A 27,067-nucleotide genomic window follows, 5' to 3' on the forward strand; every position below is an offset into this window, starting at 1 on the left:
GCCAGATAAATAACTGCTGGTTTTTGAACGATGTTTGTTTGAACTGTTACTGATCCAGTTAATATGAAGAAGGTTTCTCTGGTCAGTGACTATGTTCTGGACGGCATGGAGGTTTAACTGGTAACTGAGATTTTTTCCTTCCTTTAAAACATTTCTCTGAAATAGCATGTGAGTGGCATAGACTTACTATTGATAGGGTTTTCTTATTGGAATCTTGTAAGCTTTTTTAGACTACGTTTGTGGTAGAATAACCCATCTTAAAGGCAGTCCACATTGATAACTAACCTCCTAAATAGTTAGTCTTTAAAAATGAATTTACCACACTTTGGCCTACCGACTTACCCCTCAGGGTACTTGCGATTGGAGGCCATGTCAGTGTTCTAAACTAAGTCAGTGATGATTTTTAAATTTCACGGTGTTCTGTGGAAATGAACACGGGTGAATTTTGTTTGTGGTGGTGTTATGAGAATGAAAAATTTAAATAATAGTTGAAGGTTAAAAAATGAATTTACACACACATTTTGAAAACCAGCCTGCCAGTTTTATCGCTGGCTCCACCCACCCTTTGCCCTGGGGTCTCTGTTGTCTGTAAGGAAATTCAGAGCCATTATTCAGAATATCCGGGTTAGCAGCACTTACTGGATAGCAAGGGTCTGATTCTGTTTAGGACAAACACCTAACCCCGTCTAATCCTGCCTAACCACCCCATTCTCCAACTGGCTTCTATCACAGAGGTTTTTCTGGCCAATCAAGTCCCTCCCAGTGCATCCCAGACTCCTGTTGACCCAGTTGCTTAAGGCCCCTCCTATGGCATCTGAGCCAATCAGGGCCTTAGGCTCCTCCCCAGTGCATCCCAGAATGCCGGAGGGTATATGCCTCCCTCCAGCTGCTCCTTCTGTTTACAAGGTATGTGGGGGGAGTTGAGGGTGGTCCCCCCTTTAGGGGGATCACTCGGTGAGTGGGGGCATCGGTCAGTCGCTGGGAGGGAGTGGGAATCCCTCCTGGCTATAGCGGTTGGGTGGGGGGGAGTGTTCTGGCAAGAGGGAGTGTGAATCCCTCCTGCTTATCACAGTTGGGTGGGGGGGGTATTTTGGGGGGGTCTTCTGCAGGAGGTATTGGGCACTCCTCCCGCCGGGGGATGCTTCAGGTAGGTGGCAGGAAGAATTAGGCATCCCTCCTGTCGCCTGACTTTGCGATGGTGGTGAGTTCCCTGCCAAAGCTGCTCAGCTGATCACAGCAGTGAGATTTCTTTGCCATGATCAACGTAGCGGCCATGTTTATTTGAAATGTAGATCATATTTATGTTGGCCTACATTTCAGGCACCTATTGCGACCCTAGGAGACCCTAGGGGCTGCCTAAGCTCGTCCAAGGCCACTTCCAGGTGAAGCCATGCCTAGGCTTGGGCAAGCTTAAGCGTCCCTACACATCTCCCTCAACCGTGACAGACGCCTACGGTGTAGGCCTGCCTGCCTCAGGGTGGTTTTTTAAAAAATGTGCTTCCCAATTGGCTGGTTAGACAGCGGTAGTACGCCTACCATCGCCTACAATCGGGACGCTGTTTATAGAATATGCTCCCAAGTGCTGCGGTTCTGCTAAGTGATTTTTCATAGTGGCCTGTATGTTTTCTGAGCACTTGCTTCATGCATGTGCATCTCTGAGGAATTTTCTCAGCGAAAGAAGGTCTTCTCCATGTGCAACTTGCTTCTGAACATACCTCCATAAAAACCAGTTGGCCCTCCAGTCTGACCAGTTATTCTTTTCTGGACAGCTGGGAATCTCTTATCCAATTTTATTTTTAGAAAATGACATCCAATTAGTGCTGTTAGTCTGGGATTTAAGAAGGGGGGGGTTTGTAAAAAAATTTAACTATCTCAACTTATAGGTGGTTTGCGACAAAATAACATAGCATTAATAACGAACATCACAAATTAACAATATTCTTTAATGACACCATTACATCATAAGTGCTGAGCAAAAAGACTCATAATTGATCGAAAATAGCATAAAATTGTCATAAGCAAATGCCGGTTGAAAGCAGGCATGATAAATACGCAGATGTTAACAGTGATTAATATTCAACGCATAACACAATGCAGCTCACGGTGGTCAGAATTTAAATATGCTGACTGCCATAGGTTGGATTGAGCACCCTCTCTCCTGAAGAGACTCCTGCCTGGAAGATCCCTTCCCTTCCAAAAGCACCCCCTAATCTGGAAGACTTACCCCATTCCCTTAAGGATGCCTTCATGGTTTAGGATTAGGCAGGCCAGTTACTCCTGCCTCTGCCAGCTCTAGCTTCAAAATGGCAGCCACGATCTCTGGCAGTAGTTCTTCTGAGGAAGAAGTTTTTTGAAAGGAGAGGATGCTCTTGCTGGTTGGGACGGGTTTATTTTGAAGGGCCTTTTTGGAGGGGAGATGTTCATGTGCAGGAAAAGTCCATAGTCTGTTATTGAGAAAGACATGGGGGAAGCCACTGCTTGTCCTGGATCGGTAGCATGGAATGATGCTATTCCTTGGGTTTTTGCTAGGTACTAGTGACCTGATTGGCCACCGTGAGGACGGACTACTGGGCTTGATGGACCATTGGTCTGACCCAGTAAGGCTATTCTTATGTTTAGAAGGGGACAGTTCTGGGGGAGCTCTTTGAGAGGAGCATGTTCTTTGGGGAGGGCTTTTTGGGAAGAGGGTGGATGATCTGGAGATATGGACTTCAAGAGGATAGTCTCAGGGATGGGATTTTGTGAGGGGTAGATGCTTTGGGGCACACAAGTATCTAATAAATAAACCAAGTGCCCTTGGGATGGCTGGGTCAAGAACTGGTTGAGAGGAAGGTGACAGAGGGTCAATGGAGGTTGCTCTGAGGAAAGGGATGTCACCAGTGGTGTGCCTCAAGGTTCTGTTCATGGGCCTGTTCTTTTTAACATTTTTGCATGCGATATTGCTGAAGGTCTGTCAGGTAAGATTTGCCTCTTTGCAGATGATACCAAAATCTGCAATAGATTAGATACCCTGGATGGTGTGAATAACATGAAGAAAGACCAAGCAAACCTTGAAGAATGGTCTGAAATTTGGCAGCTAAAATTTAATGCTAAGAAATTCAAGGTTATGCATTTGGGCTGCAAAAACCTACGGGAACGGTACAGTTTAGGGGGTGAAGAACTTATGTGCGCGAAGGAAGAGCGGGATTTGGGTGTGGTTGTATGCGATGATCTTAAGGTGGCCAAACAGGTTCAAAAGGTGATGACAAAAGCTAGAAGGATGCTAGGTTGCATAGGGAGAGGTATGGCCAGTAGGAAAAAGGAGGTATTGATGCCCCTGTATAAGACTCTGGTGAGACCTCATTTAGAATATTGTGTACAATTCTGGAGGTTGCACCTTCAAAAGGATATAAAAAGGATAGAGTTGGTCCAGAGGAAGGCTACTAAAATGGGGCTTGGTCTTCATCATAGGGCGTATGGGGTTAAAGATCTCATTATGTATACTTTGAAGAAAGGCGGGAGAGGGGAGATATGATACAGACCTTTAAATATCTACATGATATAAATGCGCATGAGTCGAGTCTCTTTTCATTTGAAAGGAAGTTCTGGAAGGAGAGGGCATAGGATGAAGTTAAGAGGTGATAGTCTCAGGAGTAATCGAAGGAAATACATTTTTACAGAAAGGAGGGTAGATATGTGGAACAGTCTCCCGGAACAAGACTGTGTCTGAATTGAAGAAGTTGCGGGATCGCTTAGAGGAAGAGATAATGGTTACTGTGGATGAGCAGACTGGATGGGCCATTTGGCCTTTATCTGCCATCATGTTTCTATGCTCTACCAAGAGGAGGGTGGATTCTCTTGGTGGGTATCTTCAAGAGAGGGGTAGATGCTCCTGGAGATGGGCTCCGGGAGACAGGGTAGATGTCCTTGAGGGAGTAGGTAGGGCCTTCAAGAAGGGTAGCCCTTCCAAGGAGAGGGCTCTGTAGAAGGGGCGTGGATGCTCTTAGGGGGCTTCAGTGTTCAGCAAAACTATCCCCTATGATTAAAAATGCAATTAAAAATTTGAATTGTCTGATTAATCCTGATTAAAAATTTTGATTGAACAGCTATACATTACATTCTGATGCATTCCTAGGTGTACTGTATAAACACAGGTTTTATTACACTAACCCAGTAGTGTGTACGGGACTCGGCCTGACAATAGTCTTGGAGCATGCAGTTGGACGTAGCTCACTATGCTCCCAGTTGTTCCTGTGCCCTCTGCCATGCAATGCACACAACCCTAAAAGGCTTGAGTTTTGTCCTGGATTGGCCACCGTGAGAACGGGCTACTGGGCTTGAAGGACCATTGGTCTGACCCAGTAAGCCCAATCTTATGTTCTTATGCTTGAATATTTCATTTAAATTGCCAAGATTACAACCAGGCCTGCCCACGACTTTAGAGCTTGAAACTCTTATTTATGTAGCCATTCTCTTCAAACTGGTTTTAAGTGGTTCCTTTTTCTGCAGTGAAGCCATCACGTCGCCTTCATATTAACCTTTTATTGTGCATTCAGTTTGGGTAACGTGCGGTATCACTAGTAAGATCGCTCCTGGGCCTTGCTTTCCTTTTAATTCTATTGAATGTCAACAACTGATGGTTTCTGTGGAACTGGATGCCTTCCAGAAGGTGAGGTTAGACTGTATGTGCTACTGTCCCAGTTCCTCTCCGCAGAAGCATGCTATCTGCCTGTGCCCTTTCTGTGGAACTGTTTTGTTTGAGCCCTCGTGAAATGAAATGGCTGCTGAAATCAAGGTACACGAGCTTTCATTGTTCTCTCTCCCTCGCACGACTGCCACAGTCCATTCTTCTATGTAATGATTCATTTTGGAAATATTTTTTAGTACAGAGGGCTGACCGATAATGTATTCGGAACAAACAATTGGCTTTGCAACAACACATAAAAAAAAACAAGCAATAAAATCATAAGGACGTGTTCGCTCCAGCCTCCGCCAACTATAGAGAATGTGTGTTGCCTTCCCAAGACAATGAAATACATCAATAGATGGTGTGTGTATGCGTCTCGAGGGGCCTTTTACGAGTTGACATTAACAGTGGCAGTCGGCGTTCCCTTTAAGCTGCACGCACGTGTACATGGGCCGGAAAGGGTACACGCACGCCTAGCAACTTCACACCCAAAATTTTTGCTGGCTTAGGCTATACCGCACACATCGAGTCGAGGTTGAAAACTTGCAAGCAGATTGTTTTTCATGTTCACCTAGACCAGCAAAATTCCAAAAAACATTGGTAGCAGTGTAAGGCTAGTCCAGTGGCCTAGTGACAATGGCATGCAGAGGACCAGGATTGGACTACTGGGCTGGCCAGGGAAGTGAGGGAATATCTGCATTCACTGGATGGTAATGCCTCATGGTAAGAACTGAATGTTCACTTTGGTACGCTTGAGGGCAGTGTGGCTTATGGTTCTTGGTCAGAGATCGTCACCGGATGCTGGCTTGAGTAGGGAGGCCGATATAAACAGGGGAAATCCTCTGAGGAGTTGGCCAAGTGTCCCAATAGAGGCTGGTTCCAATTACACTGGAATCCCAGCGAACCAGGAGGAAACTGTGACACTAAGGCCCAGATTCTCAAAACTTTATCGCCGTCGCTAAACTGTATAACGACGGTTTAGCCTGTACGCATTTTAGCTGTGGATTATCAAAACGGAATATCTCCGTCAATAGTGAGCTTTTTAGCAGTCTCCGACAATGAGCCCTCCGGTGGATTCTTAAAAAATGCCGAGCCATTTTCTAAAAGCGGCGTCGGCTTTTGGCGACCAAAACAAGCGACTGGTCCAGGGGTGCCAGTCAGTGTCAGAGATTGCTAGAAAGCCTGTGTTGTGATGCAGCAGGAGAGATGCCCATTCTCTCCTGCTGCATCATAACATCCCTCCCCTGCAGCGAAAGTGAACACCCCCCCCCCCAGGAACAGCAGCGACCCCCCAGCATAAAATACCTCCCCCTGCCTCCAATGCCCCTCCCCCTTATTTCCAAATAGATGCACGGAGGGACGCAGACTCCCTCCTCCTAGCTGGCCTGCTTCCCTGGTGCATCTTGGGATGCACCAGAGAGGGGCCTGAGACTCTGATTGGCCCAAGTTGTGGCCAGTCAGAGACTCAGGCCCCTCCCCAGCTGCACCGTGAAGGGGCCTGAGGCTCTGATTGGTCTGGATGCCTAAGGCCCCTCCTATGGGGTGCCCAGGCCAATCAGAGCGTTAGGCCCCTTAGAATGTCTCACTTGTTTTCCATTAGTTATCCATCGCTTTTTAACGTGGGTTTTTGAGAATCCTAGCTTAAGTAAAGATAGCATGTACCTTTCTCCCACAGTGCATATTTTGGATTCCTCTCATAGCAGTGGTTTGGATTTCTATTCATCTCACCTTTCTTTCTAGTAGAACCAAGCATGCATCCACCTTGCAGTTGGCTTGTCGGCATGCTTAGGCTGGAACGTCAGAGAGCAACCATCTAGTCTTATCCAATTAATTTCTTCCCCGTCTCTCCTTAGCAGTTGAGGATCCACTGTATTTGGAGCAGGCTTGTTTGGCACCTCCCCTGGGACGCTGTCACATGCCTTTACCATGCTTTCCATCTCCCTTCTCCAGTAGGGTAAAAATATTTAGGTGGCAGCTGACTTCCATTCTGCCCTCAACCCCAATTACTTCTGTGAAGAAAGTTTCAGTTCCCATGGAGAGGGATGACCAGGAGGAAAAAGGAGGTGATAATTCCTCTGTATAAGTCTCTGCTGAGGCCCTTTTAGAGTACTGTGTACAATTCTGGATATAAACTGGCTGGAGTTGGTCCTGAGGGTGACCACTAAAATGGTCCGTTGTCTTCATCATATTATGTATGTCTAGGGTTACTAGACGTCTGGATTTCCCCGGACGACTTTTCAAAACCCGGCACTTTGTCCAGGTTTTGAAAAGCTGTGTCAGGCAGGGAGGAGCAGGACTAGGGTGGGGCTTGTTGGGGGCGGGATTAGGACAGGGTAGGCGTAATTAGGCGAGCCTGGGGGGCTGGACTAGAGGGTCCAGATTTTCCAAAAGGATAATCTGGCATCCCTATGTACGGGGACAGGCTTAAAAGTTCTCAATATGTATACTTTGGAAGAAAGACAGCAAAAGTAGGGGCATTTAAATATCTCTGTGCCATAAATGCACAGGAAATGGGCCTCTTTCAACTGAAAGGAAGCTCCAGAATGATGGATAGGGAAAGCTGGATGTCTGGTAACCCCAGTGAAAAGAGACCGTCAGAAATAACTTGGTTAGAAGGTAGGAAACAGAGGGTAGGGGTGAAGGGCCACTACTCAGACTGGAGAAAGGTCACGAGTGGTGTTCCGCAGGGCTCGGTGCTCGGGCCACTGCTTTTTAACATATTCATAAATGATCTAGAAACAGGGACGAAGTGTGAGATAATAAAATTTGCGGACGACACCAAACTATTTAGTAGAGCTCGGACAAAGGAGGACTGCGAAGAATTGCAAAGAGACTTGGACAAACTAGGGGAATGGGCAGAGAGATGGCAGATGAAATTCAATGTTGGGAAGTGTAAAGTATTGCATGTGGGAAGCAAAAACTCGAGGTATAATTATGCGATGGGAGGGAAGTTTTTGAATGAGAGTGCCCAAGAAAGGGACTTGGGGTGATGGTAGACATGACAATGAAGCCGACAGCACAGTGCGCAGCTGCCGCTAAGAGAGCAAATAGAATGCTAGGTATAATCAAGAAAGGTATTACAACCAGAACGAAAGAAGTTATCCTGCCGCTGTATCGGGCAATGGTGCGCCCACATCTTGAGTACTGCGTCCAGTATTGGTCACCGTACCTTAAGAAGGATATGGCATTGCTCGAGAGAGTTCAGAGGAGAGCAACACGACTGATTAAGGGGATGGAAAGCCTTTCATATGCTGAGAGATTGGAAAAACTGGGACTCTTTTCCCTAGAAAAGAGAAGATTAAGAGGGGATATGATAGAGACTTATAAGATCATGAAGGGCATAGAGAGAGTAGAGAGGGACAGATTCTTCAAACTTTCAGAGAATAAAAAAACAAGAGGACATTCGGAAAAGTTGAAAGGAGGCAAATTCAAAACTAATGCTAGGAAGTTCTTCTTTACACAACGTGTGGTGGACACCTGGAATACAATTCCAGAGGAAGTTATAGGGCAGAGTACAGTACTGGGGTTTAAGAAAGGTTTGGACAAATTCCTGCTGGAAAAGGGGATAGAGGGGTATAGATAGAAATTTACTGCACAGGTCCTGAACCTGTTGGGCCGCCGCGTGAGCGGACTGCTGGGCGCGATGGACCTCGGGTCTGACCCAGCGGAGGCATTTCTTATGTTCTTATGTTCTTAATTACAAAAAAGAGGAATGAATTCATGGAGAGGCTTCCCGGTGCCGATGGTGGAAATGAAGGCTCAAGAATGCTTGGGACAAGTATACAGGGATCTCTATCAAGAGTAGATTTATTTAGCCCGTCCTCCCAAAGGAGCCCAGAACGGGTTACAAAGGTACATTCACAGTATAGAAGGACAAAATTATTGAAAGACATTTTTGGCAGACATAGCTCAGAAGAATTTGTTGGCATTCGTAGAAGATATTATATGGCATAGTATAGATTTAGTTCAGCATTCACTGTACTAATAGAACATAATTGCACTAAAGTTTTAATGTTGTAAGCGAGTACAAGATTGGTGGTTGGCAGTTTAGGTCCCGTGAGTAACGTCGGTCATTATGGAGCTCGTGGGTAGCGTTGGCCATGGGAGCTGGATATGTGAAGAGGAAGGTTTTCATGGATGTGTAGACTGGACAAGCCACCTGCTATCATTGTTTCTTTCTATGGATTGGGCCGGTTTTGTATACATTCTGTTTTCTTTAATCTTTGGCGTTCTGTTTGCTCAAAGTTCTCAATTTGTACTCAACACGGACAGGAAACTACATCTATTGAGTAGTCATGACACCAATTCCACAAGGTGGCAGCAAACAGTCTAAGATCCAGTACTCTGCCCTGCTAGAGGCCGAAAGGTCTACCTACCCATCCTCATGGCCCTCACAAACGGGCCTGGATTTCGGATCAATCGCAGTGAAAATGCCAGAGATAAACTTTGCATTTGGTCATTGAACCGGGCGCATCTCCGCGCTTCAGTAATCTGAAAACCGCAGTCACTGGTCTTGACAAAAGACGTACATCGTCTTTCATCTTTGACCCCTCCACCCACTCGTTTTAACAAAGTCTGGAACTTCAAGGATTACCCTAAGCCATTGCGTTCTGCTAACCTCCCAAAAGGCAGCTGTGTACTGCAGTTTGGGACAAATTTGTGACCCACCTCACACTCTAAAAGGAGCTCTGCTGGAGAAAAGTTTTACCTTGTCTCCCAAAATTTTTTGCCATCATACAGAAAGAAAAAATTGTTTGAAATTTTCCACATGAAGAAAACTGAAATTCTGTGGAAAGGAACACTTCTTTTCTTGAAACTTCTCTTAGAGAAACTGTGGTGTAACAGGGCTGTGGGGGTCAATTTGGTTCAGAAATGACCATGATATCTCTGTCCCTATCAAAGGCAAAGTTTCAAATTCAAAAAACCCCAGTTCAAGCACAATGGTACTTAAAAACATTTTTTAAAAAAAATAATTCTTTATTCATTTTCAAACTTACAATAAGTGTGATAATATGTCCAAACAAATTAACAATAAATATATCACTTAATAATCATCAATGGTACAAATGATATGCTCTTATCTCCCACCCACCCTTCCCACCCTTTCCTATCATATAATCAATACCTTATACAATAAGTAACAATAAAATTACCCCCCCCCCCCCGCCCTCCTCACACAATTGAACTTGTAAATTTAAGGGGGAAAAAAAGTCATCTAATCAGTACAATACTTTGTTAATGGCTCCCACACATCTTGATATTTCTTGAAACAATCCCGCTGTATTGCAATAAATCTCTCCATTTTATAAACATGACATAAGGAATTCCACCAGAAATTATAATTTAATCTACTCCAATTTTTCCAATTACACGAAATTTGTTGAATGGCAACCCCAGTCAGTCATTATAAGTAATAATTTGTTATTATTTGTAGAAATCTGACTTTTTGCTCTCATTGCCATATCAAACTGCACAGTATCATATGATAATGCCACTGGGTTATCTAATAAACAGTTAATTTAGACCCAAATTGATTTCCAAAAATTCATAATATATGGGAAAAACAGGACTAAGGCGAAAAACTTTCTGTACTCCTAAATATCACAACAATATTAATAGAAATATTAACAGTGAAAACGGGGCCCTCAGTGTGAGTCCAAAGAGCGAGTGCAAGACCCACTCAATTGCTTAAACAGGCATTGGCCAAAAACGCCACGTTTCTAGTCGCACACCATCATCGGAGGCCCCATTTGTGCGCTCATACAGTGAATGCTATGTTACTACTAGTGACTAAACTAGGTTTGTATACCACATCATCTCCATGTTCGTAGAGCTCGGCACGGTTTACAGGAGATAAATAGGAAGGAACTACAATAAAGGGTTAGAGTCAGAATAATAATTAGAGGACTTGGAATGCCAGAGATGGAGAGAGGATTACATTTTTGAGAATAGCCAGGTTTTCAGATGTTTGCGGAAAACATGGAGAGAGCTCAAGTTCCGGAGAGGGGAGGTAAGGTTGTTCCAGAGCTCAGTGATTCTGAAGGGGAGGGAAGTCCCTAGTTTTCCTGTATGGGAAGGATAGTTTAATTTGTGGGTGGGTCTGGTGGTATTAGTGTTTGAGGAGTTCCAAGAGAGAGGGATAAAGTGAGGGAGGATGCCGTGTAGGATTTTGAAAGCTAGACAAGCGCATTTAAAGTGGACCCTGGCGATTATCGGAAGCCAATGAAGCTTGTACAGGAGCGGGGAGACATGGTCAAATTTACTTTTAGCGAAGATAAGCTTAGCCGCGGCATTCTGAATCCTACTTGATGTCATATTTGTCCTGCAACGCGATCCAGCTTTGTAAATTAGTGGGAAAACATTTTGCAAAATTGCTTCATGCAGAAATAGACCAGAAGCTTCTACTGAGGTTCCGGAGATAAACTTCGTAGACGCTCACAAGGGCTGAAATTCTGTAACATTCTTGACGCACAAATATGGTGTGTTAACAGCGTACACCACCAAATATTGCACGTCGAGGTGAAATGCCACGTGGGGGTCCTTTTACAAAGGCGCGCTAAGCGTTTTAGCACGCGCTAACCGCTAACGCGTGCAAGTTAGTCTATGGACGCATTAGCGTTTAGCGCATAGACTGAGCGTGCGCTAAAACGGCTAACGCGCCTTTGTAAAACAGGGTAATAGTGTTCTGCGACCTGTCAAGCTAAGGTAAATCTCGAAAGGAAATCAGTTTAAAACCGAGTAAAACATACTTTAATCGAATCTTCACGTAGCGCAGACCACTCGCCCTCCGCACAGTTTATAGGGCCCAGCCTACGGCAATAGTTTGTTTGATTTCCATCAATGGTGGCAATGGGTGTCAGGTCAAAAGCGCGCCGGGACAGAGGCGCGCCCAGACAATTGAGCGCAGCGCGGGGGTGCGCGCCGCAGAAAATTACTGTTTTTAGGGCTCCGACGGGGGAGGCGTGGAGGGAACCCCCCCACTTTACTTAATAGAGATCGCGCCGCGTTGTGGGGGCGTTGTGGGGGGTTTGGGGGGTTGTAACCCCCCACATTTTACTGAAAACTTCACTTTTTCCCTGTTTTTAGGGAAAAAGTTAAGTTTACAGTAAAATGTGGACGGTTACAACCCCCCCAAACCCCCCATAACGCCGGCGCGATCTCTATTAAGTAAACTGGGGGGGGGCTCCCCAACAAAACCCCTCGTCGGATCCCCTAAAAACTGTAATTTTCTTCGGCGCGCGCCTCCGTCTTGCGCTCAGTTGTCGGCGCGCGCCTTTGTCTTTCACGGGGTTGTCTATGAACCGTGACAATGTGTTTAAAATGCTTATAAGCCATTTAAAAGTTCCCGAGACATGAAAATCTTGTATTCTTTGCCACATTAGTGGCCTCCATTAAATACTGAGCGCGCACAACTTGTAACGTAAGCGTCACATCCGTTGGCCTGTTTAATGTTTGTGTACTGTTGATACTCGTGTCGATGTCGCCGTGTTCCCCCCTCTCTATCCTGCTAAAATGCAAAATCCACAAACCTGGTAGCTGTGGAGAGGAAAGAACCAAGCGACCGCGAGTGACGTTTTGCATGTACCCGCTGTCCTCCTATTCTATAACAGGTTGCCTGAATTTAAGCGCCTTTTGTGCGCTTAAATTTATTTATTTATAATATTATAATTACGTTCAGGTACTCATGCATTGTCCCTGTCTGTCCCGGCGGTCTCACACGCTATCTAATGTACCTGGGGCAAGGAGGGATTAAGTGACTTGCCCAGGGTCATAAGGAGCAGCGTGGGATTTGAACCCACAACCTCAGGGTGCTGAGCCTGTAGCTCTAACCACAGCGCCGCACACTCCCCGCTTATAGAACACTGCCATTCATACAGCAGCGACACAGCCACGGGTGAGCCTGGTAGGGCACAGGCCCTCCCATTTTGGACTCGGGCCCACCAAGTAGCAGCGCAGCAATGATGTGGCTTGCGGGGATTCCCGAGCCCCCGCCAGCTGAAGAGCCCCAGGCCACTCTTCTTTAAGGAGATCAGGGGTTCACTTAATTTAGGGTTACCGCATGTCCGGATTCACCCAGACTTGTCCTCTCGTTTTAGAGGTCATGTCTGGGTGTCCAGATGGCTTTTCTTAACCCGGCACTTTGTCCGGGTTCTGAAACGCTTCCACCTCGGGACCACGTAGGGAAGGCATCTGTGCATGCGTGTGTGTGTGATGTCATCGCGTCACGCCTGCGCAGATACCCTCCCGACCCAGCTCCAAATACGAGAGCAGGTTGAGGGGGCAGGGCTAGGGCAGAATGGGGCGTGACTTGGGCTGAATGGGGCAGGGCTGGGTGAACTGGGCGGGCTTGGGGGTGGGGCCTTGGGTCCAAATTTTACAATAGTAAAATCTGGTACCCTAACTTAACTCCACTTCCCCAACACCCCCCCCTCTAGTTCCTTTAAATCCTGTAGTTCTTGGCCGACAGCAAGCAGTAACAGATTTCTCCTGCTCAGGCAGGCTTGACCCTTCCCTCTGACACACTTCCTGTTCACGAGACCAGGACATTGAGTCAGAGGGAAGGCTCAGAGCTGGCGCAAGTAGGATGTATGAGTTGTTGCTCGCTGCCAGCGAAGAACTAGAGGATATAAAGGTGTCGGAGGGAGTGGAGTTAAGTGACCTTCCCTTAGGGTTACCATGTGGCTCTAGAAAAAGGAGGATGGATAACCTGGATATCTCAATGCATCCTCTTTTTTTTTTTTTTTTCTGGAGTCATATAGTAACCCTACCTTCCCCAATTGCCCAGGGGGAGGGAAAGATGCCAAGCAGCCAGAGCACGGGGTTGCATGCCCATCCACCATGGGCTCAAGCCTGCCCTAAACCATGTACATGAAAATAGCTTGCCTGCTTGTCTATAATATGTGCTAAAATGACAGCGTGTAATTAGGGGGTGTTCACAGGGCAGGGGCATGCAGAGGTGTGGCAAGGGTAGGGGCCCCTGGGGCGGAGGCTCATTTCTGCGCCCTCCTCCTAGGGGAGGGGCCTTGGGCGCCTGAGCCAATCAGGAACTTAGGCCCCAGGATGCACCGGGAGGGGGGAAGGGCCACCATTATGAAGAGGCGGCCCTTCAAGGCAGGAGGGAGTGGGCATCCCTCGCCTGATTTTTCATGAAAGGTATGGGTTCTCAAGCTTGGGGGGGGGGTGGAGGCTGATCCGAACCCCTTCCCCATCCCAGTAGACCAAGATTTTGTGGGAGGGGTCAGAGATCAGACGGCGGGGAGGCAGGGCAGGATTAATTCGTCGAGGGCCCCTAGGCACACAAGTACACTGGGCCCCCTCCCCCACCCCACCATGCGCCCAGGCGGAAACAGGAAGCTGCGTCAGAGGGAAGCTTTGGGCAAGCAGCACCGCTTGCACAATTACAGTTCCTGTTGCCTTTCTTACCGCGTTGCTGCTTGTCTTTCCGTCGATGGGGGGGGGGGCCGCGTTGCCAATTGGGGGGAGGGCATGTTGCCAATTGATGATGGAGGGGCCCATCACTGTTTGGAAAAAAACAATGTTGATGTCCTTCATCGGGTGCCCCCTGACCATTTCGGGCCCTAGGCACGTGCCTACTGGCCCTATTGGTTAATCCTGCCCTGCGGGGAGGGGCGCTTGGTGTCGGAGGGGAGGGAATGGAAGGCGCACTTAGCAAGGAGTCAGAGAGGAGGAGAGGTGCCCGCGCCCTCACCAAGGTGGCGCCTGGGGCGGACTGCCCTCCCGTACTATGCCACTGGGGGCATGGCTACTTTAAGTTATGTGCATAAATGTTGTATTTCTAAGCATGCCCACTTAAGCCAGGCCTACATTTAGTTTAAGAAACACAGTCATCAGTATCCTTACAGAACAGGTCCAACTACCCGCACGAATATAGTGCCAGCATTGGTACCCTGTTATAGAATTGTCCCCTGTGTCTTTTTACTTCAACGACCTGTTTTTTTTGCCGTTGCCCGCGGTCTTTCCCCCATCCTTGCTTATTCCCACGGTAACCAATCAGCTTGTAGCACCTGCTTTAGGATCGATTCCCGGTAGTTGCTGGACCACACAGTATTTTCGCTCATGTAGATTAAATCAATGGCCTAATCAACGTGTAAGAGGATGCCGAAATATGGTTTCATCCAGACTTTTATTGTTCCGAAGGTACTGTTTGTTCACTTTAATGTCTCCATTTGTATCGGGTGGTTAATAAGAAGAAGACTGAGCAATCAATGCTGTGTGATCGGACTCTTCTGGGCCCCATGTCCTCCTATTCCAGTGTCTGCTTTTCAATTGTTTTGGCTTCATATATACAGTTTCAGGAGGAGCTACGGTGCTTTTGGGTGTGACGAACTAGGACAGTGGTCTCCAACTCCAACCCCTTGCAGGGCCATATTTTGGATTTGTAGGGACTTGAAGGGCCTCAGAAAAAAATAGTGAATGTCTTATTAAAGAAATGATAATTTTGCATGAGGTAAAACTCTTTATAGTTTATAAATCTTTCCTTTTGGCTAAGTCTTAATAATAATATAAAGAGACATATGATAAAGAAACTGGTTTAGTTTACGATAAACATACCGAGGGCCTCAAAATAGTACCTGGCGGGCCACATGTGGCCCCCCCCGGGCCGTGACTTTGAGACCACTGATCTAGAACATACTTAGAACATCCTTTGATAATTTTCATGATCTGTATCAGGTCGCGGGAGGCTACCAGATTTTCTTTAGAACTCTGCTTGAGGGGCGGTCGGCCTTTTAAAATTCTTTCAAAATGCAACGGGCTAACCTTTGCCTTCAACTTTTCTCCGTTCCAGGTGGCGTCTAGGAAGCATAAGGACCTACAATCCTGAACAGATCATGCTTAGCGCGGCAGTTCGCAGAGCCAGCAGAGACGTCAAGATCATGAAGGAGAAATTAATCTTTTCAGGTAGGGCAATTAAAGAAGACGAGAAATGGATTTTGCCGTGAATCGATGTCTGCCATCTGCTGGCCTAAGAAAACTATCGACGTGTTTGGAGGCAGTCGAGAGCTGTGGTGTTGAAATAAAGCTGAGCGCGGGATGTAGACTTGTCAGCTTCAGGGTGACCTTCGTTTAGGCAACTCTTTAGATAAATTTAGGGCTCCTTTTGCGACTTTATCGCACGCAGCTTTTGAGCGCGCGATCACCCCTGCGCTAGTCGAAAAACTACCGCCTGCTCAAGAGGAGGCGGCAGCAGCTAGCGCGGCTGGCAAATTAGCGTGCGCTATTACGCACGTTAAACCGCCAATGCGGTTTCATAAAAGGAGCCCTTAAAATCAAACGCAAAACTTTCCTTTGTAAAGACTCCTATACAGTCAAACCTCGGTTTGCAAGACGAGCAAAACACTCAGCAAACTTTCGTCTCGCAAAACGAGTGTTGACTCGCTACACGAGCTCTCACTAGGGTGGGTACCTGTCTGTGGGTGCTGCAGCCCTTGCAGCGTGGCGGTTTCCTTTCCCCGGGGCCCCCGTGCGGTTCTCCTCCCTCTTCGGCGATGCCTTTGCCTTTAACCAGCGCCTCCCGGCTTCCGATTCAAGCCGGCCATCCTCCAGACGCTTGCGCGGGACCTCTGCACTCCCCCCTTCAAGCCGGCCATGCTCCAACAACACGCGCACCCCGTACAAGCACGCAGGACCCACAGACAGGTGCCCACCCTTGGGCCACCCTAGTAAACCTTGGTTGTGGAACGAATTGTTTCAGTTGACATTGTGGCCTGTGGGGATATACGAGTACTTTGGGTTACGAGCACGCTTCTGGAACGAATTATGCTCGTAAACCAAGGTACCACTGGACTTTGTAAACCCTGATTTCAACAACCATCGTTCTTCTTTCGTAAAACCTCTTTGACAATCAAAACACTTCTTTTGAAGCGATCCCCCCCCTTATCCAATTGTACTTCCCTTCCCATTTTGCCTCCCTTTATTTTTATTTCCCATTTCGATGTATTTAATTCCAAGTTTCCAAGTTTATTAGAAAAATTTGATTAATCGCCTATCACATTTCCTAGGCGATGTACAATCTCATAAAAAATCAGTTAGGGTGACAAATATAACAAACAATATAATTACAGACATTACTATACATAATTTCTACATATCATTTCAAAGCAAAGGAAGGTTTATTAAAGGGTTACAATCATTATTAATTTATTTTAATTACAATTAAGGAAAAAACGATAGGAGGGGTAACAAATAAGATTTATATCTAATATATAGAATAAAAAGTAAATATATAGAATAAAAAGTAAAAAAGTTTTAAGATATAAAATTTATACATTAAAAGCATAACTTTCCTTGCCCCTTGTTTCCCTTTCGTATAATTTTTCCCCCCCCCCCATTTTAATTTTAAAGTTTTAAAGTTTTAATTTAATTTTAACGATACTCTGATAATTGTAAACCGTTTAGATATGTTTTTGATAAACAATATATCAAAGAACCAATAAACTTGGAAACTTGGAATGCGTAAGTGCTTCCCTCCTTTTAGCTTAGCCATGTTTTTATTTTAAGTTTTTTTTTTTATTTTCGTCTTCTATTTTATTGTTTACTGTTTAGATACAGTATAAAGGGTGATTGATCAATGGAATGGTCTTCCACGCCAGGTGGCCGAGGCCAGTAACGTGCTCGACTTCAAGATACGTTGGGACAAACAAGTGGGGTTGCTACAGAGTCATGCTTAAAAAACGGATTCACGGAAGAGGCAAATTTGCTGAGGGAGGGTTCTTGAGTGGGCAGACTTGTTGGGCCGCCGGCCCTTTTCTGCCGTCATACTCTATGTTTCTATGTTTCTCCATAATCTCGTTATAATGGACTTCAAAGGATCTGGAAAAACAGTCCGTTATATCCAGAGTCCATTATATCCAGAGTTGCATTTTCTTAAAACTTTATTTAGGTCAGCTTGAAACAACGTTCAATCGATGAACAGTCACTGCACTAATAATAACAAAACTCAGCAAAACATTCGTATGGCACGAAATGATTGCAAAACCAGAACACTAAAAGATGTTCTAAAACAGGGGTGTCCACACTTTTTTGGGCTTGCAAACTACTTTTAAAATGACCAAGTCAAAATGATCTACCAACAATAAAATTTTAAAAAAAACACAAAGAACACTGTATGCAGAGAAAAATGCTAATTATCCATTTATAGTCCGGAGGGTTTCAGAGAGGTCAAGGCAGATGACTGTATGCAATGTCACCTCAGGAACAACTATACAGAAATAGACAAATATATCCCCTCTCTTTTAACTAAACCATGATAGCATTTTTTAGCGCAGGGAGCTGCGCTGAATGCCCTACGCGGCTCTCAATGCTCATAGGCTCCCTGCACTAAAAACTGCTATTGCGGTTTAGTAAAAGAGAACCATAGTGCAAAATATAGACAGCAGATATAAATTCTCAAAACAGACACATTTTGATCACTAAATTGAAAATAAAATCATTTTTCCTACCTTTGTTGTCTGGTGATTTCATGATTCTCTGGTTGCACTTTCTTCTTCTGACTGTGCATCCAATATTTTTTCCCTTCTATCAGCCTGCTGTATGTTTCCAGACCTCATTCCCTCCGCCAATTTTTTCTTCCTCTCTCCCTGCCCCCCTCCCCTTTCTTTCTGTGTTTCTTTCTTTCTGTCTCCCTGCCCCTCTTTCTTTCTGTCTGTCTTTCTCTCTCCATGCCCCCTTTCTTTCTGTCTTCCTGTCCCCCTTTCTTTCTGTTTCCCTGCCCCCCTTTCTTTGTCTGTCTTTCTCTCTCCATGCCCCCTTTCTTTCTGTCTTTTTCTCTTCTTTCTTTCTGTTTCCCTGCTCCCCCCTTCTTTCTGACTCCCTGCCTACTCCCAAGCCACTGCCACTGCCATTGGGGAACAAGCCTCCAAACCACTGCCGCCCCAAGCTCTCCCTGCTTCCCCACACAGAAGCGTCGGGCTGACCAGATTTCCTCTCCACAACGTCATTTCTAAAGTCAGAGAGGAAGTTCCGGGCCAGCCAGGTAGCAATTGGCTGGCCCGCAACTTCCTCTCCGATGTTAGAATTGACGTTGGGTGGGGAAAGTTGGTCGGCTCGGCGCTTCTGAGTCGGGAAGCAAGTAGAACGCGAAGGCAACGCGATAGACTAGCATTGCCTTCACGATCTACCGGTCGATCGCGATCCACCTTTTGGGCACCCCAGTTCTTAAAGCATTATGTCGCACTGTCATTTTCTTCTGGGCTGCATTTTGATACTATAGTATATCACCAGCATGCCACACGCCTTGTAGGCGGAGCCTGCGTGTCCGTTATAGCCAAACAAAACTACAGCTAAAAGCCGCTCTGGGGATCAAATTGGTTCTCCGTTATATGCACTGATTTTCTGCATGTTCATAAAGTCGCACGGCCAGGACCAGCAGACCTCTTCCGCTATAGATGATATTCCGTTATAAGTGAGTCCGTTATAACGAGATTATACTGTACTTGTATGATAAACGGTATATGAAAAATAAAGAAAACTTGAAAACTTAGGCCAAATTTTCAATTAAACTTAAGCCTCTAACTTTTCAATTAAATATTTTTACATTACACTAGTGATTTCTATTCCGCCATTACCTTGCGGTTCATACGATTGTCAAGATGATACAGAATACATAAAGTGGATTCCATGAGAAGATACATAAGGAGTGGTTTGAACATTTTTGATTTGCTAAGAAATAGATTTTTCTAACATTAGCGTCCTAAAACTGAGCTTCTGAAATGTTGTTGCCTACGTTTAGGCGTGGAATTTCTCCTGACCTAACTTCCCCCCCCCCAACCTTTTACGAAACCGCGATTGCAGTTTTTAGCGCAGGGAGCCGCTCCTGACAGCTCCTGACGCTCATAGAGTTCCTATGAGCGTCGGAAGCAACGCACAGCGTTCAGCGCAGCTCCCTGCGCTATAAAAAAACGCTATTGCGGTTTAGTAAAAGGCAGAGTCCATTTGTTAGAGAATTTAATTTATTTTTATGTAATTTATTTGGATTTATTAACCACCTTTTTAGGAACAGATTCACCTGAAATTGTTTACAACAGATTGAATAGTAATCCGGTACTCTTAAGTATTGTCTCCATCGGTCCCAGCAGCCCCACAGTCTATTGTACTCAAAATTCCTAAATTTTATGCTCGGCGGGGTACAGTTATTTAATTTAGAATGATCTAAGTGCATAAATCATTAACACACACCCCACCACTTTTACAAAGCCGCACTAGCTGTCCCGAAGCCCATAGGGATTTAAAGGAATATGGGGCTTTTGCCACGCGGAAGCCGCTAACGCAGCTTTGTAAAAGAAGAGGTAAATTAGAAAGCAAAATCTTTTGAATATTGACGACCAGGCTTTATTGGGCTACTAACAATGTCGCAGTAAGGGGCACTGCACCCCCCCCCCCGCGCCATCCTCTCCAAGCTCCTGCTCCTTCTGCGCCCCCACTCCACACTAGCGCTCTCCCTCCCCACCCCCACCCCATTGCTCTAAATCTTTGCCAACATGCTCCTCGCACCAGCGGTTGATGTCCCTCTGACATCACTTCCTGGCCCCATGACCTGGAAGTGATTCAGAGGGGAACCAGGCTGGCTGCGAGCTACAGGAAGGAGAAGTTGCTCGTGGTAGCGATGATCCACAGAGGTACGGGGTGGAGGGGGAGGGATGGCGTGAAAGTGACATGGCGGGGCAGGGCAGAGAGAGGCCAGCGCCCCCCACCGACAGGTGCCCTGGGCGTTCCTTCCCCCCTCTGCCTTGCTACGCCACTGCACGTAACATCACGATAGAACCTAGTGCTGCAGATATGGGATGGCAAACATTGTGTGATAGACGTAGCATGAGAATTTATAGCATGGCAGATATAGCATGAAAGATACAACATGTGTGATATGTTGGCTCTCTAGCAACCAAAGACTCCTGAGGAAGGTCATGGCGCGTAGGACAATGACTCCTGGTCATTTGTGCTCCATACAGCGGATACTATTTTATCTTTTTGAGGGTGTTAGGATAAGGTTTAGATGAGGATTTAATCCTCATCTAAACCTTACCCTAACACTAGCGCAATTGACGGGGCGCCGTTGTCCTGCGCTCATTTGTCGGTGTTCCACGGAAGGTACTTAATCAAATACCAAAACGCTGACGGCGTCAAGTCTTTTTATGAATAAAGTTCCCTTTGGGAAGCATCTCGGTTTCTCCCACTGCTTGTTGTCATAGAAACACTGGAAGTCAGTCCAGCGTGTTTTTCAGCTCGTAATTCTACACAGCAGTCGTGTGTTAGGCATTCCCAAGGGCTTGTCGCCGCCCTCTTTGGAAAGGAACATTTTTCCACAGCCGAGCTGTGGGTTCGATCTGCTTTTACAAAAAGTCATTGTGCCCTGTGTTAGGCAGACAATGACGTCTTCATTCTATCTCTGCATTTTGTGCTTTATAGGCCGCAGCTCAATTTCCATGGCCTTTTTTTAAGAAAGGGGTTAGGGAATTATTTTGTAAATCCTTTATTATGGTCAAAAATGTATTTTACCACATTGGTTGGAATTTTGGCATTGGAGGGCAGCATTTCGTGCTCTTATGATTACGGAAGCCAGGGCGACCTCCCCATCTTATAAAAAACAGAGTAAATTTGGGATGACCTGGGAACCTTATATATAGCAATTATTAGTCAGAGCAGGCAGTTTTGTAATCAGAAAGTGAAGCACTATTTATTAGTAATATTTGGAAATGGGATGGGTAGAGCGGTAGAAGGGAGGATTGGAAGGGGGCAGGGTGTGTTGGGAGGTACTTTACCGTGTTTGTATTGTGATGACAATTGATTGTTGATTTCTTTGAATTTATATAACTGAGTTGAGATGATATTCATCGTAAGATTTTTGTTATGTATATTTTATTTTTAAAACTCAATAAAAAAAATTATTGAGCATTAAAAATTTTTTATCTTCATTCCAGAGATAAACAGCAGCATGGACAGTGCAGAAGAGCTCTCCATGTGTTCGGACAACAGATACGATGGCTATGCTAATGAAGTCGTTACCCCTATGGACCATCCAGATGTCAGGACGTGAATGGACTAGTGGAACTGATGGCACAAGAAATAGATCCCTTATTTAATAATAATAATATTAAACCTGTGACCTCGGGGATGGGAATATTTTATGGAACTACTGAATCTACCAATAATTGTTTATTGTTTTTGCTTTTTTTTTTTTTGGTCGTGAAGGAGGATGCTGATATGGACTGTGTGACGAAATATATACATAAAATCCATTTGGTCCTTTCTGTTCTTGTCATTGTACGTGATTGTGGACAAGAAAGTGAGCCAATCCTCAAGTAAGCGCGTTGATCAACTTGGAAGAGCTGCAGAAGGGAGGCTGGTCAGAGTCCGTCCCTCTAACTCCCCTAGCACGGCACATTCGGTGGAACTTGATAAATTTATACCAATGTATTCAGAGTCCTTGAGGAGGGAGGGGAATTTCTTTGCCTCCTCTGGACGACACGACTCTGTTCATGCTAGTGAAGGTGCTTCAGGGAACAGAGGAGGGTCCCATTGTATTGTTTGGTTGTCCCACGGTCAATGAAAACCGTAGCTGTTTTGCACAGATTCCAGAAACTGTCTGTGTAATGTAGACGAATAAAATGCCTTGAGGGGCGTCTTCAGAGATGCCATAACCCTACGGCATAAGACTCTTGAGCCCTTCAAAGTGCTCTGTACTGTTAACGCAACAAAAGGTTTGGTAGGTAACTGAGAAACCTTAAGTGCCATTCACACACACACACACAGAAGATATGCGGCAATTTAAAGAAGGTTCTATGTATGCAACCCACAGAGTGGTCTAAGTAGGAAAAGGAGATGTCTGGGCATGTTCTAGGCATAAGGTTGCCAGTTGTCTGGGAAAATCCGGACATGTCCTCTTTTTAGAGCAGTGTTCTTCAACCACCGGTCCATGGACCAGTGCCGGTCCACAGAAATTTCCTGCCGGTCCACAGGGCCGGCAAGTGCATCAGGCCCAAAACAGTGTCTTCAACCGCCGGTTCGTGGTGCGACTGATGCGGTGTTATCTTCGGGCCGGCTCCCTCTTTCTCACTGACTCAGTGCACAAAGCCACGGGCAGCGGCTCCTACGCACGTCCTGCGCCTGAACTGAAAGCCTTCTCTCTGATGTCGCAACATCAGAGGGAAGGCTTCCAGTTGGCCCACGACTTAGCTCAGTGTTCTTCAACCGCCGGTCTGCAGACCGATGCCGGTCCACAAAATAATTATTTTATATCTGCCGGTCCATAGGTGTAAAAAGGTTGAAGAACACTGTTTTAGAGGACTGTCCAGGTCCTGGATGGACTTTCCGAAACACAGCAGCTCGTCCAGGTTTTGGAAAGCCCCCGAGCTCTGGCCACGTCTAGAGGGTCTCCGAGCATGCACGGATGATGTCACACGCATCCGTGCATGCTTTCAGGCCTTCCAGATGCATGCTGGAGGTTGGGGAAGAAGAGGATTTGTGGAGGCGGGGCTGAGGCATAGCAGGGCGGGACAGGAAGTGGAACAAGGCGGGTTCAGGGCATAATGGGGCGGGGCCATGTATCTGGGGTTTTTCTTTGCTAAAGACCCTAGTAAGGCAGTTTCTTACAGTGGATGCTTCCTTATTGAGCACTCCAAATTTAAGGTGTCGGGTAGTGCTGAAAGCACGTCTCGGGTACGTGTGTTAAAAGCGTATTTCATGCGCGTTCGTTGAAAGTGTGTGGTCTGGGGCTGCCGATTGCAGGAGGTGGAAGGTCAAAGAGAAATTTGGATACATATTTATCAGCCAAGTACTGAGGATCATACTTGGGGGGGGAGGGCACGAATATTAAATTGCATTTCGTGTGGGTTCGTTAAAAGGTGGGCTGCCAATTCCACGAGAGTGGAAGTTGATTTAAAAATAAAATAAAATAAGGGGGAAACGGGGTATGTCCTGCAGAAGCTGTGAAGAAAAAAAAGCATATATGTCTTGTGTTTTTACATTTGTGTGGTTTCATGGTATTTAGTCATTCAATTTTCTATACCGTTCTCCTAGGGGAGCTCAGAATGGTTTATATGAATTTATTCAGGTACTTAAGCCTTTTTTCCTGTCTGCCCTGGTGGGCTCAAACTCTATCTAATATACCTGGGGCAATGGGGGGATTAAGTGACTTGCCAGGGTCACAAGGAGCAGCGTGGATTTGAACCCACAACCTCAGGGTACTGAGGCTGTAGGTTTAACCACTGCGCCACTCTAGTAATCAACATGTAATAGAAGAGAGCCAAGTAAAGGACAATGAAGCCATTGTGACATCACTGATGAGGTTGGCTCTTATTGGTGGAATGAGGCATTATGACATCACAATACCAACTCCAATTATCAGAGGCTGAAACGTTTCACACTATTTATTTACTCAATTTTCTATACCATTCTCCCAGGGGAGCTCAGAACGGTTTACATGAATTTATTCAGGTACTGAAGCATTTTTCCCTATCTATCCCTATCTACCTAATGTACCTGGGACAATGGTGGGTTAAGGGACTTGCCCAAGGTCACAAGGAGCGACATGGGATTTGAACCCACAACCTCAGGGTGCTGAGGTTGTAGCTTTAATCTCATTGGATCGATTTTACTGTGGATTGCTGGGTCTTCTTTTTTGTTTTTTGCTTTAATCTCTGCAACACTCTACTAATCAAAATGTACCATTTTTTTGCTCCATTAGACGCACTTTTTTCCCCCCAAAAAAGTGGGTGGAAATTAGGGTACATCTTATGGAGCGAATATCCAAAGTGCGCCCCCCCCCCCCTTACTTTATTCTAATAAGGAAAGAACTCAGTTCTCGCGGGAAGCAGCACGGGACCAAGCAGGCAACCTGGTGCGCCGCTACGCTAGAGAACAAAAGAGCCAGCAGTCGGAGGAAGCGGCGGGAATCAGGCAGCCAGCCTGGTGCACCACTCTCATTGAGGCACCATGTCCAGAAGTTAAAAAAATAAAAAAAAGTACGTGCGGAAGGCATCAGGGAGGAGGAAGAAGGCCAGGGCTTGCCTGTCGCTTGCCTGGGGGGTGAGGAAGAAGGCTGGGGCCTGCCTGGGGGGTAGGGAGGGAGGAGGGAGAGGCTAGGACCTGCCTGCCCTGCCGTATTAAAAATAGGGAGCAGGGAGAATCTGGCCCTGCCTGCCTGCCTGGGGGGCTGCCTGGGAGGGGGGGGAGGCCTGCTTGCTTGCCTGGGGGGATTGCCTGGGAGGGGAATGCCTGCTTGCTTAGGGGGGCTGCCTTGGAGGGGGGTACTGCCTGAATGTATGGGGGATGCCTGGGAGGGCGGGAGTACTGCCTGCCTGCCTGGGGGGCTGCTTTGGAGGGGGAAATACTGCCTAAATGCCTGGGGGGGATGCCTGGGAGGGGGGAGTACTGACTGCATGCCCTGTCCCTACCTACCTGCCAGCCACTAGGCCTGCCTGCACTGTCCTTATCTGCCCTGTCCTGGCCTACCACTAGACCACCAGAGGGGGGGGACAGGGTACAGAGCCTGGCAGGGAGGGGGGACAGAGTGCAGAGCATGACAAGGAGTGTGGGGTTGGGTGCAGAGCCTGGCAGGGAGAATTTGGTTCAGAATGTTTTTTTTTCTTGTTTTCCTCTAAATCTGGGGTGCGTCTTATGGTGAGGTGTGTCTTATGGAGCGAAAAATACGGTAATAAAAGTGAACCAAGTAAAGGACAAGCAAGCCATTGTGATATCACTGATGAAGTTGGCATTATGACATCACAATACCAGCTCTGAGGCTGAAACCTAGCACACTATTTATTTACTCAATTTTCTATACTGTTCTGCCAGGGGAGCTCAGAACGGTTTACATGAATTTATTCAGTTACTGAATCATTTTTCCTTGTCTGTCCCGGTGGGCTCACAATCTATCTAATGTACCTGGGGCAATGGGGGGATTAAGTGGCTTGCCCAGGGTCACAAGGAGCAGCGTGGATTTGAGCTCACAACCTCAGGGTGCTGAGACTGTAGCTTTAACCTCTATGCCACACTTCCTCTGCCCCCTTGATGTCCGCTTATGACGCTGCCAATGAGGCACTCATGCATGCTTTCAACATGGTTTTTCCTGGAGCATGCACATGGACTATTCTGCGCATGTGTTAATCCCTTTCTCCCATGACTGATCTGCTGGGATTTCCATGAACCTCATTTGCATAGGAACTTTTTAGAACATCGGAAATTTATACCGGCCCTACAACGGCCCACGGGATTTTAACGTGGATTTTAGAGCCTCGAGGCCTTAGATCAGGGGTGTCAAACTCAATCACATTAAGGGGCAGAAATCTAAAACACAGGCAAAGTTGCAGGCCAGTCTCTGCCCATCTCCACCCCAGACCCCGCCCCCATAATAGTACTAATTGTAACACCATTTTTTCCATTCATTTTTCATTTTTGCACACACAATATAATCTTATTAACAACACATAATGGTTTACCACAAAATTAAACTACACAGAGCACACTGTACTTATGCTTCTCAACATTCATTCCTACCAGAACACAGATAACCCCGATGCAAATACAGGACCAAAAAACTACAAGTACTAATATATACAAACGAAACCCTAAGATTCAAGACTCTGCATGCAGTACAACCCCAGAGAAATAGAAACAAATGCATTTCTCCCTGAACAGTGCAAAATACAGACAGCAGATGAAAATTCTCAAAATTGACACAATTCAATCATTAAATGGAAAATAAAATCATTCCCCCCTATTTTTGTTGTCTCCCTCCCTCCATGCTGTGCCCTCAACTAGGTGCCTCCCTCCAGCGGGTGTCTTGCCTTCTGGCTGGCTCTTGCCTGGCCATTTTATGTGGCCCGTGGTGCAATGCCGCCCCCGGTGTTATCTTTTCACCGGCTCCCTCCTCCTCACTGCCCCAGTGTGCACAAAGCTGCGGGCAGCTGGCTCCTCGCATGTCCCGCGCCTCATCCAGAAGCCTTCCCTCTGACCTGACGTCGCAGAGAAGGCTTCCGGTTCAGGCACAGGACGCGCATAGGAGTAGGGAGGAAGGAGCCGGCCAGAAGATAACACCGGGGGGTGGCAATGAAAACGCCGCATCGCACCGCGGACCACATAAAACGGCCAGGCGAGCCGGATTTGCCCTGCGGACCTTGAGTTTGACACCTGCATCTTAGACTGTAAGCCCTCTGGGGAGAGAGAAATATCCATAGGACCTGAATGTAACTCCAGCATGGTAGTTACTTTGCTATTAGTATCGAGTTGAAGCAGCCTTTTATGAGCTGCTTTATAAATGCCGAGATCAATATGATTTCCTGAGCTTTGCATGCGGTTTTCTCTGAACCTGTTTTTCTGCAAAGCTTGGTTTTCGGTTACTGCCCCTCCGTGCCCAGCCTTCCTTTGGCACACACAGCACTACCTTGG

At 46.3% G+C, this 27,067-nt stretch overlaps 1 protein-coding gene across 1 annotated transcript in view; it reads left to right on the top strand.

The window, feature by feature from the left end:
* The window catches only part of GDPD5 (glycerophosphodiester phosphodiesterase domain containing 5), a 358,608-nt gene extending 336,298 nt beyond the window's left edge, over positions 1-22,310 (top strand). Inside the window, exons 15-16 of the mRNA XM_033950424.1 lie at positions 15,474-15,586; positions 21,601-22,310. Of these exons, the coding sequence (XP_033806315.1) occupies positions 15,474-15,586; positions 21,601-21,716 (229 nt within the window). The 3' untranslated portion in view covers positions 21,717-22,310. The remainder of the gene's footprint in view (positions 1-15,473; positions 15,587-21,600) is intronic.
* The last annotated feature ends 4,757 nt before the right edge of the window (positions 22,311-27,067 follow it).

This window comes from Geotrypetes seraphini, chromosome 6 (assembly GCF_902459505.1).
Source record: "Geotrypetes seraphini chromosome 6, aGeoSer1.1, whole genome shotgun sequence".
Lineage (NCBI taxonomy): Eukaryota > Metazoa > Chordata > Amphibia > Gymnophiona > Dermophiidae > Geotrypetes > Geotrypetes seraphini.